The sequence below is a fragment of the Calypte anna genome, chromosome 1, assembly GCF_003957555.1.
Source record: "Calypte anna isolate BGI_N300 chromosome 1, bCalAnn1_v1.p, whole genome shotgun sequence".
NCBI lineage: Eukaryota > Metazoa > Chordata > Aves > Apodiformes > Trochilidae > Calypte > Calypte anna.
The window spans coordinates 34,415,799-34,433,319 of NC_044244.1; the positions used below are offsets into that span (position 1 = coordinate 34,415,799).

The 17,521-nt window shown below is 41.6% G+C and overlaps 1 protein-coding gene across 2 annotated transcripts in view; it reads left to right on the forward strand.

Moving 5' to 3' along the window:
• The first annotated feature begins 14,391 nt into the window (after nt 1-14,391).
• Nucleotides 14,392-17,521, forward strand: part of CAND1 (cullin associated and neddylation dissociated 1) — a 30,560-nt gene continuing 27,430 nt past the window's right edge. The window contains exon 1 of one of the 2 annotated variants that reach the window (XM_030450385.1): nt 14,392-14,772. In XM_030450385.1, coding sequence (XP_030306245.1) covers nt 14,705-14,772 — 68 coding nt within the window. In that variant the 5' untranslated portion in view covers nt 14,392-14,704. The remainder of the gene's footprint in view (nt 14,773-17,521) is intronic. The other variant, XM_030450395.1, reaches the window with a different exon arrangement.

Here is a 17,521-nt window from a genome sequence, read left to right on the forward strand (position 1 = left end):
TATGCTGCAGGTAAAACATGGGAGATGGGGATGAAGAAACTGAATTATCCTCTGAAGGATTTTCCTCTTGTTTCTGATTAGGAAAAAGAAATCAAGATGGATAAGCAACTGGCAGTGACACTTTCTGCCTACTGCCAAATGGCAATGGAAGTTGAAATATCCTTGAAACATCTCACCTGTCATCATAGTCATTAGATAACAGTGGTCAGACTATAATCAGATTCAGCAGATAGGAAGACTGTAGACAGACACAGTAAGGGTCCCAAATCTAGAGCTAGTCTACTGCTTGCCACAGTGAGAGATAAAACCCACTTCATGTATTCCCCTAAGCTATCAAAGAAGACTACCTGTAAAGAAAATTTGGCATTTTCATTACATTTCTCTAAAGGGAAAACATCTAGGTTTAGGGTTGTTAAGCAGGTTAATGACCTGTTGCACAAGACGACAGAATAAAATATTGATGAGAGAGGAGGAGTAGAATGCAAATCTGAAATGTATTTTCTTCAGTGGAAAAAACCCAGCTTTCTTGCTATAATTTCCTTAGCCGCTGTTTTTTAAGTTGTCATTTAGTGATTCTATCTAGACCTCTAAGTAGGCCTTTCTCATCTTCCTGAAGACATTTACTAGGTTTGGCTAAGGCTGGTACTAAAATCTGTAGGTGGGAAACATTGCCAGCTTTCTTCTGCTATTCCTGGCCCAATTCCTCAATGTAAATCAGTTGCCCAAAGGTAAACAACAAACAGAACTAGTGAGAACTTTATTCTTCTTGCCTGCTCCAGTCTGTATTATTTCTTTTTCCAGTGATTAGGAGGGTGACAATAATGGTGAGCCATTTTGTATGTTATCATAGAACACTATGATAACTATGATTAGAACACTAATCATAGAATTAGCCGGGTTGGAAGGGACCTCAGAGATCATCTAGTCCAACCCTTGACCCACCGGAGCAGTTGCTAGACCATGGCACTGAGTGCCACATCCAGTCTTTTTTTAAATGTCTCCAGGGACGGAGAATCTACCACCTCACCGGGCAGTCCATTCCATAGCCTGATCACCCTCTCCGTGAAGAAATTCTTTCTAATATCTAACCTAAACCTCCCCTGGCACAACTTAAGACTGTGTCCTCTTGTCTTGTTGAAGGTCGTCTGTGAAAAGAGTCCAGTTCCCACCTCGCTACAGCCTCCTTTCAGGGAGTTGTAGACAGCGATGAGGTCTCCCCTGAGCCTCCTCTTCTCCAGGCTGAACAGCCCCAGCTCTCTCAGCCTCTCCTCATAGGGCCTGTGCTCGAGTCCCTTCACCAGCCTGGTTGCCCTCCTTTGGACCTGTTCCAGGACCTCTACATCCTTCTTAAACTGAGGGGCCCAGAACTGGACCTCTTTTTATATAGTACCTCTTTACCAGGAACTCTGAGACCAGCTCATGAAGAGCAAATGTGGCAGCAGAATTCAATCACTGCTGCATTCACTTAATTTGGATTTTAATTGCTACCCTAGATGCAAAAGAGGCCATGCCCAGCTGTAAGCACACTCAGCCTTCTAGATCTTCATACTTGGTTGTATTATTAGCAGCAGAAAGAGACATCACACTTCAGTACCTTTGCATTTGGCCAAATGAAGTCTGAAGACATTCTGGTACACTCGATGTTGGCAAGATTTTTTTGGATACAGTTCTTCAGGCATAGGTTTCCTTACAACCATTAGAGAGGATGGGCTCAGTCTGGGAGCTGTTGTTGTAACTCATGTATGAAATTAAACTCCCATGCTTCTCCCTTTTTGCAGGTTCATTATGAATTCCTCTGAAACATCATTACCGAAGCTCTAAAGTGAACACTACCAGGATGTCGTCGGTGTCTTTTTTTCCCCTGAAAGATTTCTGCATTCCATTTGTGACTGATTTTGTGATAAGGTAACTCTCTGGAGGGCATAGCTTTAGTTTCCAGATAATTTTTTTTTGCTTTGTAAACTAGAACAGGAAAAGAATAAACCTTGGCTGATTGGATCGCCTTAGCAGCATATTTCTTCAGGACTTCTGCATCAGAGCAAATTATATCATTCTGCACTGATGTGATATATAATTCCCTTATCTTCTGTGCCATCAGCTCCTTGGGTTTGGTTTGAAGGGATAAGAATTAAGCTGCAGCATTTGAGTCAAATTGGGTTTTTTTATTGGAATCACAAGAATTTTTTTCAGGCAAGAGAAAAACTAACATAACTGGCACACAGTGTGACTCAACCTTGCATGCTGGAAACCTTATTTCTGTCAGCATCAATTGGACATGAAGTACATCCATTCCTTTGAGTTTTTATTTTTCTGGAGCCCTACTAGTAAAAGGAAAATATTTCCTGTTTGCAATTCAGTGCACACTAGTTTTATTATTAACTCTTTTAACTCCTCCCCCTGTTTAAATCACTGCTTATTAAATAATCTTCCATCATTTCCTTCCTAAGTGTGTTTTGGCATGTCAGTTCAGCACAGCAAAGTTAAAGACTGGATGAGCTGCCTGAAAATATTCATTGATGGCAAGTAATGAAAAAGCAATGACAGCTGAAACAATAAATATCTATAAAAATCTGAGCTATTGCTCCAGTCTCTGAGCTATAATCTCAGCTATTGATGAACCTGTTGATCTCTAGTGAAAAATGAAATATGAACTTCAACAGAATATCACTCTCACTGCATCTTCCACTGCTGAATTATATGTTATGATCGCTTCATTTTCCTCTTTCTACTATAAAAAATTACACTTTGGATCAAGAAGGGCTGTTTGTTCCATTAGTTCTTGATGTCATTCAGCGCTCACAGTAACATTAATTTGTTTTGCACTTCATTTGTACTCCCTGATCACTGGAAATACCCTTGAAAATCTTAAACCACTTGATGACCCAGCCACAGAATATTTTTTTTCTGAAGCCATTTTTTTCTCCCGTTCCTAGATGGGCAGGAATGGCCATCTTTAGGCATTTATACTGAGCATAAATTATGCTGACTCTTAAGATGAGACATGTGAATCATGGTAAGTACATTTTAAACATCTTGCATTATATTTTAATGAGAATTACAGTAAACAAAGCACATACACATGAGATAGCACCCACAATTACACCCATAATTCAATGTATACCAGGACTGCAAGGTCTAACAATATATAAAACTGAATTACTAGTTTTGATTTTGAATAATCACCTGATTCTGTTTACAAAGACATTTTACTCCTTGATGGGAAAAAGGATGGAATGCTGAGGCTTACTTGACTCTATATGCCACCAACTGTATGTGACAAAAGAGAAACAGCTTGAGCAAGAGATCTTGTCAAAACATGAATTATCACTAAGGAGGCAACACTGAGGGACTGAGGGGTTCGTATCAGTGTGTTAAAAGAAGACGTGTATATTCAGCCATTAGTTCTCTGCATCTTCATCAAGGACTCAGATTTGTCCAATTTTTCATATTAAAACATTGCAAACGTACACCATTGTGTAATTTGCTGATATAAATTGTTACTGAGTTTACATCCATAAAGGAATTATTCTAGAACAAGACCTGTATAAAGTTAAAGAATTACAGCATGTAACCATTACAGTTACCATGTAACTTTTTACAGAAATATTATTTTACATGTTTTTTACCCACATAACAAACTTTCTGCTAATGTTCTAAAAGACTATGTTGGGGAATATCTCCATGGATAGACCTTATTTCTCTGAAGTAGCCACTGTTCTTGCTTTCTTATTGCTCCTGTGCTATATTTTATACACATCAAGAAGGATGCCAAACTGGTGCTTAATGTAAACATTACTTTAACAACAATGCCATTAAAGCAGAGGTGACAGTGAAAAAATAATGTATTTAATAATGTGAATCTATATCTTCTCAGAGTACTAAGTGGTTTTGGGATGAATATAGAATTACTCAAGTTACTGAAGTATTAATAATACAGCCATATTATTGTGGAGAAACCTAAGAAAAATTTTGCTTTTTTTTTTCCAGCTATCCAACTTAAAGCCTCAGAATTTTCAGTGGCTCAATAAAATTCCTTTAAGATGTAGATCCACAGAAAAGCTCAAAATAAAGAGGAAGAATCCCTAATTCAGTAGGCCTAGCAGCACAAAGAAACAAAAAACATCATTTGATAACATATATGACCCCAAATGGCAGTTTCTTTTCAACAGATGTAGTTTAATCTTTGAGCTGCAGGTGCAAAAGTTATCTCGAGGCAGAAGCCACAGCAGTTGTACAGAAAATGTTTTACTTGGTGGGAAATATAAGGCTAATTGTGACATGCAGCTCTTTTTCCTTCTGTCTTCCGACAGCAGATCATACATGACCTAATACTTTATCTTGAAAAAAGAATTATTTTTTTTCCCTGTCTCTTTCCCCCAGAACAGAAGACAGTTCAGCATAATATTTGCTCCTCTGGAAAGTGCTTAGCAGTTAAGGTGAAAATAAATTTTCATTATATTCAGTTTCTAATCGCTCAAAGGAACGTATTTGTTCTGAATTACCTATCTGGACATCCTGGTGGTTGCTAATAAAAGAGAATCAAATGGATTCAATGCCTCATTCGATCAGTTCCCATCGTTCTGGAAAAGTATTCACCACCCCAGTTTTGCAAATGTGTCAGGCTTTATCTTGCTGGATGTTGAAAATGGCACTGAAGTTGTACAGAGATAATTTGAGCTAAGAACTTTGATGAACCAGTCCCTCATTAAGGGTTTTTCTACCCTGACTTTGGAAGAATGTAAAATAAATACACTAATTAAAGAAAAATCTTATTTAGTGAACAGTGATACAGATTTCCTTCCTGCTTGATACACCTGCAATACACAGTAACTTCTGCAGCAAAGTCTTAATGTGAAGCAGTAAGAATACTGATTGGTTTAAAAGTAAGCAAAATGCTGAAGTGCTTTGTTGTAATTAGGCCAGATTTAAATCAACCAAGATGGCTCATACAACCCAACCGTGTTCCACAATTCACTCTTCTCCCAGAAATCTGAAATACCATGGACCATTGCCAACCTCCTTTGCCTGCCCTGCAGGTACTGCACTACCAGATGAGTCACCTCAAGTGAATGTAATTTCGGCTTCTTGAAACAAAAAATTTTTCCATCAGTTTGTGGTCAAATAGTTGTGAATTGAAAAAAAATTACCCTTATAGGAATTCCTGCCCTTCTAGTAATGTCCTGGACCTGAACACTGACTAAAATGGGATTATCAGCATTGCAATAAAATAGCTGTATCCACACACTGACCTTGAAGCATGTGGAAACCATTCCTCCAAATATGTATCACAGCTTCTGAGCTAGATGCCTCAGACTATGCACTGCTAAGGGATAATGAAAATTCTCTTTCAGCATCAGCTGCTGATGCTGAGTAAATTTAACATAATAGAAATCTCGTGCTGTTCTTGGCCTTTGCTGGGTTCCCAGAATGACCCTGTTAACACCATGCAGAAAAGCAAAGTGGATGATTGAGAAGTGAATGAAAGCAACACAAGAAAAAGACCTGAAAACCATGAGATTCTGCTGTTCTGCTGTTTATTCCCAACAGCAAACGTGGAAGGGGAAACATCCTGTACCTCAAACTGACAACAAACTCGGCCATGTGCAAGGCTGGCAGATTATGGGAGATGCTTCTCCATCTGTTCCTCCTCTCCTTGGCAGCACAGGTTTCGAGGGAGAGTGGAGGAACCCAAGTTCCTGATCTCAGAGTGGTTCTGTCCAGGTAACACATTTTGATGACCTCCTGATTTTTGAGGATAAAGCTGTTGACCTGCACCTTCTGCCTGTGCCTGTCAGAGCTGCAGACAGTGCCACTATTCACAGCAAGAAAAAGTGAATGCAAAATGCCACAATATCAGCATTTTCACACTGAGTATGTGCTGGAGTAAATGACCACATCAGGGACAAGAAAACAAGCAAACTAGCTTATTTTTTTCTAGAGAAAGCAGTGCCTCCAGAAGCATTGTAGGAATGGACTTCAAGGATATTCTGGAATTCATTCACACAAGAGCAGATTATTGTCTCTCTGTAACTCAACCTTCCAAATGGCATTGCTTCTACAATGTATTTGTTCCAGGCTCTTTAGAGCACTGGCTAGTAATGCAAAAATCTTACAAAAATTACTAATTTTGGCCTCTAGAAGATGATAACAAAACAAATCCCTGATCTGGTACCATTATAGATATAATGGAATAGTATAGATATATGGAATGGATGGTATAGATATAATGGAATAATAATTCAGAGAGATATACCATATCTCTCTGAATACAGAGATAAAATTATGCCCTTAAATGGGTGGTATAAAATAAAAAGGTAAAAATATTAACAATCATGTGGGTCACCTTGACTGTGACAGACATGCTCTTTCTAGCATACGTAATATGGCTCATAATTTCTATGCATGAAAAGATTAAGAAGTTTTGGAGAACTACTTTTGCTTTGGAAATTACACTCCTCTGTATCAGAATCAGACTATGTGAGTGTGGGTTGACTTTCATGATAGAAGCTATTAAAAAAATATCAGTTTTCTCAGCGAGAACTACTGGCATCATTAAACCCTGAGAGATAATGAAACAACAGGAGGTATTTATTAAGATTGTTTTGAAATTTAAACATATTATTTTGATATATATTTTTCTTCCTGGCATGTAATGATTCAAAAAGTATTATAAATAATTGCAGATGTTTTCTTTTAAGACCATCTTCCTGCTTGGATAATGCACACGATATACATGAGTTTCTTGGCTGATACTCTCCCTTCTTTTGATACTTTCCTTCTGTATTTGCCATTCATATACATAAATTCACAAATGAGCCACCAGTATTTGGCAGTCCTACTCAATTTTATACATATTCATTATGAAGAGAAACAGTCCATACCCAAAGGGTTTAATAATTCTAATCATGGCTCTGACAATTTCAAACATATGCTGTCTCATGTAACCCCTAATCTTACACTATACCCTGCTAGTATAACATATTCTAGAATGATACTAATAGGCTATTTGAAAAACCTATTTAAAAGCATATTTAAAAAACCTTTCACATCCATGAGTGTGTTAATTAGCACACAAACATCTATTTAATGAATTAGACCAAAGAGCAAAATCATGTTGAAAGACACAAGAGATCAGGTTTTACTAGGTTACAGTCAGAATATTTGCAATTAGACTAAATTCTTGTTTCTGTTCCAGTAGCTCTTGAAACCCACAAAGTGCAGATTGGCAGAGGTCAGTTATTGTATAGTACTTGGTATCACCACCTCTGTGCAGGACAGCCAGAAAATGGAATAGAATGATCCCAGAGACCTCAGCTCCTTCAGCAGCCCTGTCTCCAGGGCAAAGTGGAAAGAGTCATGGCATGAATGAGCTTGGCTCAGTTCATTAAGCTTGGGTAAAACCCTAATGAGGACAAGGAGGTATATAGCTTCCTCACATGTAAGCAGATTCATGTGTTCTTGAGGTTGGGTATTGACTTCTGTCCTTCTAAGGGTTTCAGTTCAAAGCAGTCAGTCTGATGGGTGGAGCAGCAGTTCTTTTGGTGTAAATGGCAAAAGCAATCTTACAGCAGTTTTTCAGTCTGCGACTCTGCTGTGCCCTTGTTCTCTTTGCAAGAACAAGTAACTTGAGGAAAGTGCACAGACAGGATCCAATCAGTACTTGAACTTACTCCTCTAACAAGATTTGGTGGATAATAACCATTTACTATGCGATAAACATACTAAAAAAAAAAATAAATTTCAAAGGACTTCTGAGTTGATCAAACATAGAGCTGCTCAGCCTCAGAAGATCCTCTAAAGAAGACCAGCAAAGGTGTGTTCCTGCTCAGGAGGACCAGAATGGTATTGGTGTTACATGTCAGGTCTCAGAACTGCAGTCAAATATGTAAGGATGCCTGGAGAAGTCTCTCCTGCAGACTATATGGAAATCAGATGTTTTTAGATTCTTTTGCTGCTGTGAGAATGTGGATGACAGTGCATATTGAGTAATTAATATTAATTTCTCAAATAGTAAATTTAAAAGAAAAGAATACTTTGTATATTATGGGCTGTTCTGCTCAGGCATTTGAGTTGAAGACTATTACAGCCCTTCAGTAGACCAGAAAAAGATCAAAATAAAGAGTCAGTTTGTGGCAGACAACAGAGACACATCTTGACAGGCAGCAAACCATGCTCATTGTTCAAGGGATGTAGACTGGCAATGGGCATCATCTGCTCCAAGAGGCAAGTCACTGAGCCACTTTACCTTGGATGATCCAGTGGATGAGTCAGTTTTGCTCTAAGAAATCAGGCCCTGCAATACAAACTAATGCAATGATAAAAATCTTTGAATCTAAATTTCTGGCTAATATTTCAAGTCAGATTTTATTTGAAAGGTTTTATTATTATTTATTTTATTGGGTGGTTGTGGCACGTGTTTGAAAAGTTACACTAGTCCATAGATTCATTCATTCCAGTTTAGTTTTAGCCCTCTCTGTACACCCCGACTCATGGAAGAACAATTATATTCACATTTATAGGTTAAGAGAGGTGATTCTCTCCTTCTCCTACATGAGACCCTGTCTGGAGTACTGTGTCCAGTTTTGGGGTTCCCAACACAAGAAGGACAGGAAGCTGTGGGAGCAAGTCCAGAGGAGGAACACAGAGACAATGAGAGGGCTGGAGCATCTCTCCTGTGAAGACCAGTGAGAGAGTTGGGGTTGTTCAGCCTGGAGAAGGCCCCCAGGGAGACCCTACAGCAGCCTTCCTTTACCTGAAGGAGCCCTACAGGAAAGCTGGGGAGGGACTTTTTACAAGGGCTCGTAGTCACAGGACACAGGGTAATGGCTTTAATATGGAAGAGGGTAGATTTAGATTGGATATTAGGAAGAAATTCTTCACTAAGAGGGTGGTGAAACACTGGAAGAGGTTGCCCAGAGAAGCTGTGGATGCCTCCTCCTGGAAATCATTCAAGGTCAGGGGTTTTGAGCAACCTGGTCTAGTGGAAGGTGTCCTTGTCCATGTAGAGGGGCTGGAAATATGCGATCTTTAAGGTCCTTTCCAACCCAAACCATTCTATTTTTTTTTTTCATCTTTGCTATTACTGACAGTTTCATAAATGAGGGAGGGAGACGGAACATTCTGTTGGCCTGAAATATTGCACTTTTTAACAGGAATCAAGAGAAGAACACCACTGCTTTAAAATGTTATGAAATGAAAGAGATTAGCCTTTATGTCAGCTTTGACAAACAGTGACTCATGTTGCAATTAGCCAATGTACTAACATCAAAATTTCTAAACTATTGATGTGGTCAAGGCTTCCCTGAAATTTGGGATCCAGAATAAACAATATCCAAAGCACAGCTACCAAATAAGCTTGAATAGTCCAAACACTTCAAGTAATTTGCATTTTTACGACTTCTGGAACACAAACAGTATTGTTCAGTATCAGAAGTAGCAATTAAACAAGTGCTTGTAAGTTTACTGGAGACAAGTCTCTAGTACAAGCGCTGCTGAGATGACAATATGAAGAAAGCTGGCTGTGCTGACATAAAGGGAAATGTAATTAGCTCTGAAGGAATTAGAAATTTAGAGTTGTGATAAGGAACTGAAATGGAAATGGTCAAGCATAAGGAAACAACTTGGACTGACTTTCAGAAGAGGTAGTAAGGAAGAAAAAGAAATTATTTGTCCTGTAAACTGAATTCCCCTGGTAAGAAATTAATGCAGTGATAAAAATCTTTGAATCTAAATTTCTGGCTCATATTTCAAGTCAGATTTTATTTTAAATATTTTCTTTCTTGGTTTTTTTTTCCATTGGGTGGTTGTGACACGTTTAAAAAGTTTTGATTACAGACACTGCAAAAAGCTATGCAGTGTTTAGCGATCTGAGGGGATATTTCTTTGAGAGCATTTTGTATTTGTGCATTGTTTCTTTTTTGGCTTTCACTCAAAAGACTGTTAGGTTTCTTTTCCAGATACTATGTTTCTTGAAACATAATCTTACCATGAGGGTGCTATTGGAGTTCTGCTATTTTAGAGAGGAGATTTCAGCCCATTTGACAGTTACTTCAGTCTATTATTTACCCAGATGCATATATTATTTTCAATACTGTTTTCCTCATCTTTCACCTTTTAAAGCTGATAGAATCGGACACCGACTTTGCTTTGCTTTACTTTACAGAAGTGGATTATCTGGGTTAGGAAGAAAAGGCCAGGCAGCTCACAGCTGTAAATATTATCTAAGCTGCTTGGTAGGTGTGTTGAAATCTCTCCTAAATAAAAGCAATAGCAAAGATGCTCTGGGATTCTTACTCCACTATTGTTTGAACAATTTTTCAGCTTTAGGAAGAAAGAAAAACTACACTAAAACTTTGGCTTATGAGGTGAAATGCAGCTGATGATTGTTCCGTTCCAAATGCACCTACTTTGGAAATTGTTGTCATTTGCATCTAAGTTTTTAAATAAGGAAAAGAGAAAATAAAGGGAAAACCCCCTCACACATTAAGATTCTAAAGCCAGGTTTTTAGCTCTACAGCTAACTCATCCCTTGAAACATAATATTTTATACAATACAATTCAGTGTTAACCTCTATGATGGTTCTAAGTGTATGTTTATAATTGCTTTCCAACTTGTTGCCTTTAATTTTAATTGTCATACTATTTCTTTTTTTTTTCCTTTCTTTCATATTTAAATCTAGATCACTCCTTTGACACCATCTGTGATTTGTTAATCTGTCAATAAATTTGTAAAGACTTCCTTTCCAGGCATCTTTTTAAAAATTCAAAGTACAGATGTACAAAGTCAGTCATGTATCTAAGAGATAAACCATGACTGCAACGTTCTCTGGCTCAAATATCTGCTTGCAGATGTGAGCAGCTTTTGACTTGGAATGGCAATTTTCCTTTTATTTTCGCAGAACCATCTGTAAGAAATGATAACCAGCTTTAAACTTGTCATCTTAAAGGATTCCCTTCAAGCTGAGTAAAGCTGTGTGGTACAGCTCTTTCCATGCTAATAGGTGAAGATGCAGCACATTCCTGATGTCCTCGCCCATCAGTGGGCTCACAACTTCTCTGTGAAGTGAAAGGGCAAATTGGTGAGGGTTCAAATTCTGGTGCTGTGAATGCATCTCTAAATTAACTCTGCTCTTCTGTCATATGCAGCATTTGGGGAATATATGCAAGTGTAAAGCAAGATAAATCCTTTCAGCTTTCAGCCATTTAATTAAGCTTTCAGCTATCTTTGTGAATGAACCATGAACATCTAACACACATGTCTACAGGGAGCAGATCCAGGAGTACCACTCCATCTGTGAAGTTGTTTGCTATCAGCTGGAAAAGATCTCCTCAATTAGCCTCTCTCTGTGCCTGACTTCCTTTGGAACGTTGCATATACTATACCTGAATCCTAATTGTAATAAATGTACTTGAATAAAAATTACATTGGCTACCTTCATGCTGGCCTCTGTTTCTGGTAGCAACAGGTAACCAAGTATCAGCAGTGGCAGCTAAGCTGGCTGAGGTACAGAAATCAGCACGGGAAGGATGATGCTAAATGATTTAAAAATCACTCAAAAAGTGTTTAAGGTTCTAAAGCAGATCAGAGCTGAATTATTCTGTAACTGTTCTGATATTCTTAGATCTTTGTTTGTGAAGCCAAGCCGTGATGATGATTTTTGTTCCTCTCATAAACCCTCTTCTTACAAGTGAATGCACAGAGAATTCCCAGAGTGGGAAAAAGCTTGGTTTAGTGTCTGATTGGAAACAGTAAGAATTTAAAAAGTTAAATCCTTACTTCAACCAATCTGCTTTCAGGGACCACTGGCAATGCATTACTCCATTACATCAACAAATGTAAAGACCTTACCTACCCTTGATAATCTACTGTCTGGTTGGTCTAGAGTGCTTATCCAATAGCAAGCTTGTGGACAGAACATTTTTGGAACAGATGATCTTTCACCACCTCAGACCAATCCAATTCCTATTGAGTATCCAAGTCATGAATGCAGAAAAGGCCAGGTTATAATGGTCTTTTCCCACAGCGTGTGAGAATTGATAAAGTGCTGCTGCCACCTCAAAACCAAATTGTAAGATGCTCAAAAGTCACGGTCACCAAGAGGGTTTAGAACAGTGTTAATATTCACATGGCAAAATAGGAATCAATGTGCCCAGTGTGAAACATTTGTACTTCAACTTTTCACATCTCAATACCTCATAAAGGAGCTGTTAAGTACCACACTTTTTCTTTGTGTGGTATAAATTCATCACAATTCAGTTATCATAAACGATTTTCAGCTGTCACAACAGAGTCAAGACTGACTCTATCTTCATCTGTATTGTTCTAGCTGCCTTCCTTGAATATCCAACACAAGTGTTCAAGCAAAACGAAGTTAAGAATTTCCTTCTTTAAACCTCTAAAATATCTATTCCCAAACCAAAGGAACTCCCAAAGGAACGGCCTCTTTGAAAAGCAGTGATGGCCCAGCTCTTCTTCTGAGTATTTCCCCTCACTGCAGTTCTTCTACCTACATTGACTCCCCAAATTCTTTTTGGTCCACCCTCCCCCTCCTGACTACTCCCAGCTTCCTCACTCCATCCTTGCATTGCACCCCACCACAACACCACTAATCCAACACCATGCAGGACACCTCCTTCTTACCCCATTTTGCTGCACAAAGCTAACTTACCACCAAGGTGATCTGGGAAGCAAGACCAGCACATAGGAAGCTCTCTTTCCAACACAGCAGACAACTAATAGCTTTCAAATCTTCCAAACAATCACAGAATCATAGAATCATAGAATTGGCTGGGTTGGAAGGGACCTCAGAGATCATCGAGTCCAACCCTTGAACCACCGTTGCGGTTGCTAGACCATGGCACTGAGTGCCACATCCAGTCTCTTTTTAAATAGCTCCAGGGATGGAGAATCCATCACTTCAGTGGGCAGCCCATTCCAATGTCTGATCACCCTCTCCGTAAAGAAATTCTTTCTAATATCCAACCTAAACTTCCCCTGGCACAACTTAAGACCGTGCCCTCTTGTCCTGTTGAAAGTTGTTTGGCAAAAGAGACCAATCTTCCAAAATAGCTGCTTGTACACTGGGGGTGTGTGACAGGCCGTGGCAGTGACACAACCCCCCCTCCCCAGAGTGTGTCCATCCCAGCAGCTGCTGTGCAAGGCTGCTTGCAAGCTGCATCCAACAAAAGCCTATTTTAAAGATTTTTTTCTTCCTAGTTCTTTTTTTTTTCTTTTTTAAATATACACACACGGGGTTCAATAGGTGTTTGTTCAGGAGTTTTGCTGCGCACACATGAACTGAGAGAAATCAAGGCCATTTAATGTTCTGGTATTTTAAAATGAAAGACTTCGAAAAAATTCTGATAGATTTGCAACTAAATACTGATTTTGATGAGTTTATAATTGCTTCATGAAAGAAGCAGGTCTTGTCAAATGCAGTTGTAGCAAGCACTTTTTTCTCCAGCTACATGTAGTTAAAACAAGGAAGATTTAACACGTGGAAGCACTTCCTCAGTTCTCCTACTGCTCTGTATTACACGCCCATGTGAAGACAGGTGGGAGATTATGCTTAGAAAAGTAATGGACAAAAAAAAAAAAAAAGGAAAAGTGATGAAGATTTAAAAAAAAAAGTCTTTAAAAAAATCTTCTTTGATTTCCAAGACCTCTGAAAGCAGCCACATTTTCAAGCTGCTCCCTGCAAACCACCACCAATGGAAGCGTGCCCTTGTTCACCAAGAAAATTAATTTCATCATCATTTCACCACCACTTTCGCCCACTTTCCATCGGACACTTTTCCAGGGAGTGCTGAGCTACAACGGGAGCCACCGCACACGCACGGGAGGGCCCGGTACGGCTGCTGCCGCCTCGGGGGAGGTGGCGGCTTTGTAAAGGCCACAGAACAACCAGCACCGCACCCGGTGCCCTTGCTCAGAACGCCGCTGAACCCATCGAGGCTGCAGGAGGGGTTTATCCACAGCTTCTCGGCAGCCTCCTGCCCCGCCGGGCCGAGCCCGGCCCTCACAGCGCCCCACGGCCACCGCCACACCGAGGCTCCGCATCCCAGCGAGCACCGCGCGGCGGAGGCGCTGCCCGGGCCCCTCTGAACTACACGTCCCGTCGTGCACCGCCGATAGTCCCGGGCGCCGCGCAGGCGCGTTGCACGCTGGGAAGCGTAGTTACCCGCCGGCCTGGCCTCTCCTCTCCTCGCCGCCCGCCCGCCCCGCCCCCCCCCCCTTCCCGCCGCGCTCCGGCCGAAACTTCCCGCGCACGCTTGGCGCCACGTACGCTCTGGCGTCACGCGCCCGCGGACACCTCGCGCCCGCTGGCAGAGCCAATCAGGAGCGCCGGCGACGGCGCGAGGGGGGCCCCTCCCGACCTTTGACCCAGCGCAGAGCGCGAGCGGCTGCCTGCCCGCCCGCCCCTCCCCGTCCGTCCCTCCCCGCCCCTCTCCTCCCCTCCCTTCCCCTCCCGCCGTGTCAGCCGCAGCCGGCGGCGGAGCGCCCGCCCGCTCCCCTCCCCCTCCCCGCGTCTCCCGCCGCCCTCGGTACCGCCGCCGGCCCGGGTCCCGGCTCGCCCCACCGAGCGCCATCCCCAGCGGCGGACGAAGTGGAGCCAGCGAGGCCGGAAAGACGCCCGCCGCCGCCGCCTCCTCCTCCTTCTCTTCTCCTCCTCCTCTCCCTTTCCCCCCGTCCGGGTGCATCAACATGGCGAGCGCCTCGTACCACATCTCCAACCTGCTGGAGAAAATGACATCCAGCGACAAGGACTTCAGGTGGGAAGCTCCGCCGCACCCTCACCCCCTCCGCGCCCCTTCCGCGCCCCCGACCCGCCGGGCGGCTCCGTGACCCGCAGGCCCCGCGCCGCCCTGCCCCCACCCCCGCCTCCGCCTCCGCCTCCGCGCCGGCCCCGGGCCTGGCGCTGCCGCTGTCAGGGCGGCGGCAGGTGCCGGGCGGCGGGAAGGCCTGTGGGGCCGAGCAGGGCCCGGTGCAGCGAGCCCGGGCAGTGCCCGCCGCCGTGCCTCGGGGGATGGGAGGGGAGGGGACCCTTCTTCCCCGGGCCGGCCCGGCGGGGCTGGGCGCGAATCTGCTGCTCTCCCGGGAGGAGGGAGCCGCTTCTCTCTACCCGTGAAGGACGGGGCGCGGCAGTGCCCGAAAAGCTGCGGCCTCCTCGTCGTGGGCTGAGATCCCGGGCAGCCGGGAGGAGGGAGGTGGTGGGCACGGCTGCTCACCTTGCCTGGGATGGGCGAGGGAGGGGTCGGCGATGCTGTTTCCGTCCACTCAGATGCTCAAAAGCCGAATGGACGAAGCCCTAAGCGATCTGCTGACCCGACTCTGTGTAGGGAATAGACGAGATGACCTCCCCTCGTCCCTTCCCCTTCTCAAAAATCACGGATCTTACGATTTTTGGCAGTAGGAGCAGGGAGGGCTACACAGCACCGCCGGCTTGAATGTCCTAAGCACACATGATTCCTGGATGCTGCATCTTGTGGACAGGGGCTTTGTGCTCGTCACATAGTTTGGTACTGCCTCTGAAAGTCTGTACATCCAGAGAAAGAAGTCCCATTCGGTCCTGTGAGGACAGGACTGCTGTATGTAACTTTAAGCATAAGGTCTGTTTATGGATGGAGTATTGTTTTTTATCTGACAATTTCCTTGTTTTGTAATAAATTAACATGAAAAAAAAACATTTTGGAAAGGTGTGAAATGATATAACTGAGCTATTAAAAATAGCAGACATAATACACATACACAGTAGTTCTAGTAAAGCATTAGGCTAAGAATAACCACATTACTTTGTTTTCTGTGCAACCATAAATTCACATTTGAGACTTTCATTTGTCAAAGAGGGTACATTAATGCAGATAGGGAAAAGACACAAAATATGCTTGAGTTTTGTTGCTTTGCTACAGCATTACAGTTCTTAGTTTAAAGCTAAAGAGCACATTGACTTACAAACAAGTCTCTTGTTAATATAATACAGTCTAAAGGACACAGATATGTGAGTAAATAACCAGAAAGATGGATTATGAGCAATCTTGTTTATTTTTGACAAGCTGTTGTAGCACTGGACACAGATCCAGTACATTTTGGGAGTTTTGATGTTGAATTCTTTCAGATATCAGTAGCATAATATTACCTGGAGAATTGAGGCTAGAAATTGTGGAAGCAGAACAAAATATTGGTTAGTCTAAAAAGAGGCAGTCCAGAATTACCTAATTTAAATTGTACCAAAAATAGATTAAGATATGTTTTCCTCTAAATGTTACTGAAGATTTTATTACTTTTAGCATGCAAATATGTTCCTGTGATTCAGTGAGCTTTGAACTTTGTACTTATGAAGAGAATGACTTTGAAAAAATTCTGATAGGTTTGCAACTAAATACTGATTTTGATGAGTTTGTAATTGCTTCATGAAAGAAGCAGGTCTTGTCAAATGCAGTTGTAGCAAGCACTTTTTTCTGCAGCTACATGTAGTTAAAATTTGTTTTGTAGTTGCTTTAGGAGAAGACACTTAAGAAATTACCTGTTCTGGGAGCTTTGAACAGCTTCGGAATTCTTGAATATTTTTCTTTAATTTTTTTCTTAGCGTAGATTAAAATCTGACTTTTCAAACCACAATAATGTGTGATGAGAGATCTTTAAAAACTGGCAGCTATGCAATAACACATTTTACAAACTTTTATGTGAGTACTGCATTTACATAGTGGATGAAATAATATTTAGTACTAGTAAGTGCATTTATTCTTAGATCATATACATTTGAAGAGATGGCTTGGTTAACTTGTTGGGAGCAGAATATAAACAACAGTTCAAGTAATTACTTTAACATTTAATCCTCTGTTTTTTGGATAAACTGACTTGTCCAATGCAAGTAGCGTTTATTGTCCTGAAACTCAGACTTAAATTCTGAAATGTGCAGTTTACTGTGTGGCTGTGGGAGAAGTAGAGTCTCCCCTTCTCACTGGAGGAGAAGGGCTCCTCAGAGCACAGGGTAAGAAGAGCTGCTGATACCAGGGAAACTTTGATGTACCTGAGGAAGGAGTTGTGACTGAAGGCCACATACAAACTATTCAAAATCATGTTTCTAAATACAACTACTTTAAAGTTGCCAGACCTCCTTGCACCCTTATGGTTCTTTTTTTTGTTTGTTTGTTTCGGTTTTATTTTTTGTTTTGTTTTATTTGGGGTTTGATTGCTTGTTTGTTTGTTTTTTGTTTGGTTTTTTTTAATGGAGGAGTCTGGCAGGAGGACTTCCCAGTTGTAATTGAGTGCAGAAACTGCTGCTGAACTGAAAATGGAGAGGCTCTGCTTAGTTTAAGAGAATGTAACAAGCAAGTGATGAGTGCTCCTGAACTCATAAGGCCAATGGGAGCCAATAAGGGGAAAATGGGAGCTATTGACCAAGGAAGTGAGAGGAGGCTATTAAAAATTCGTAAGAATAGGAATTAAATGCAGACAGATTTTAAATGTTGTAGTACTGGGTGTGCTATGCTTAATGTATATCCTTATTCCAGTGCTCTG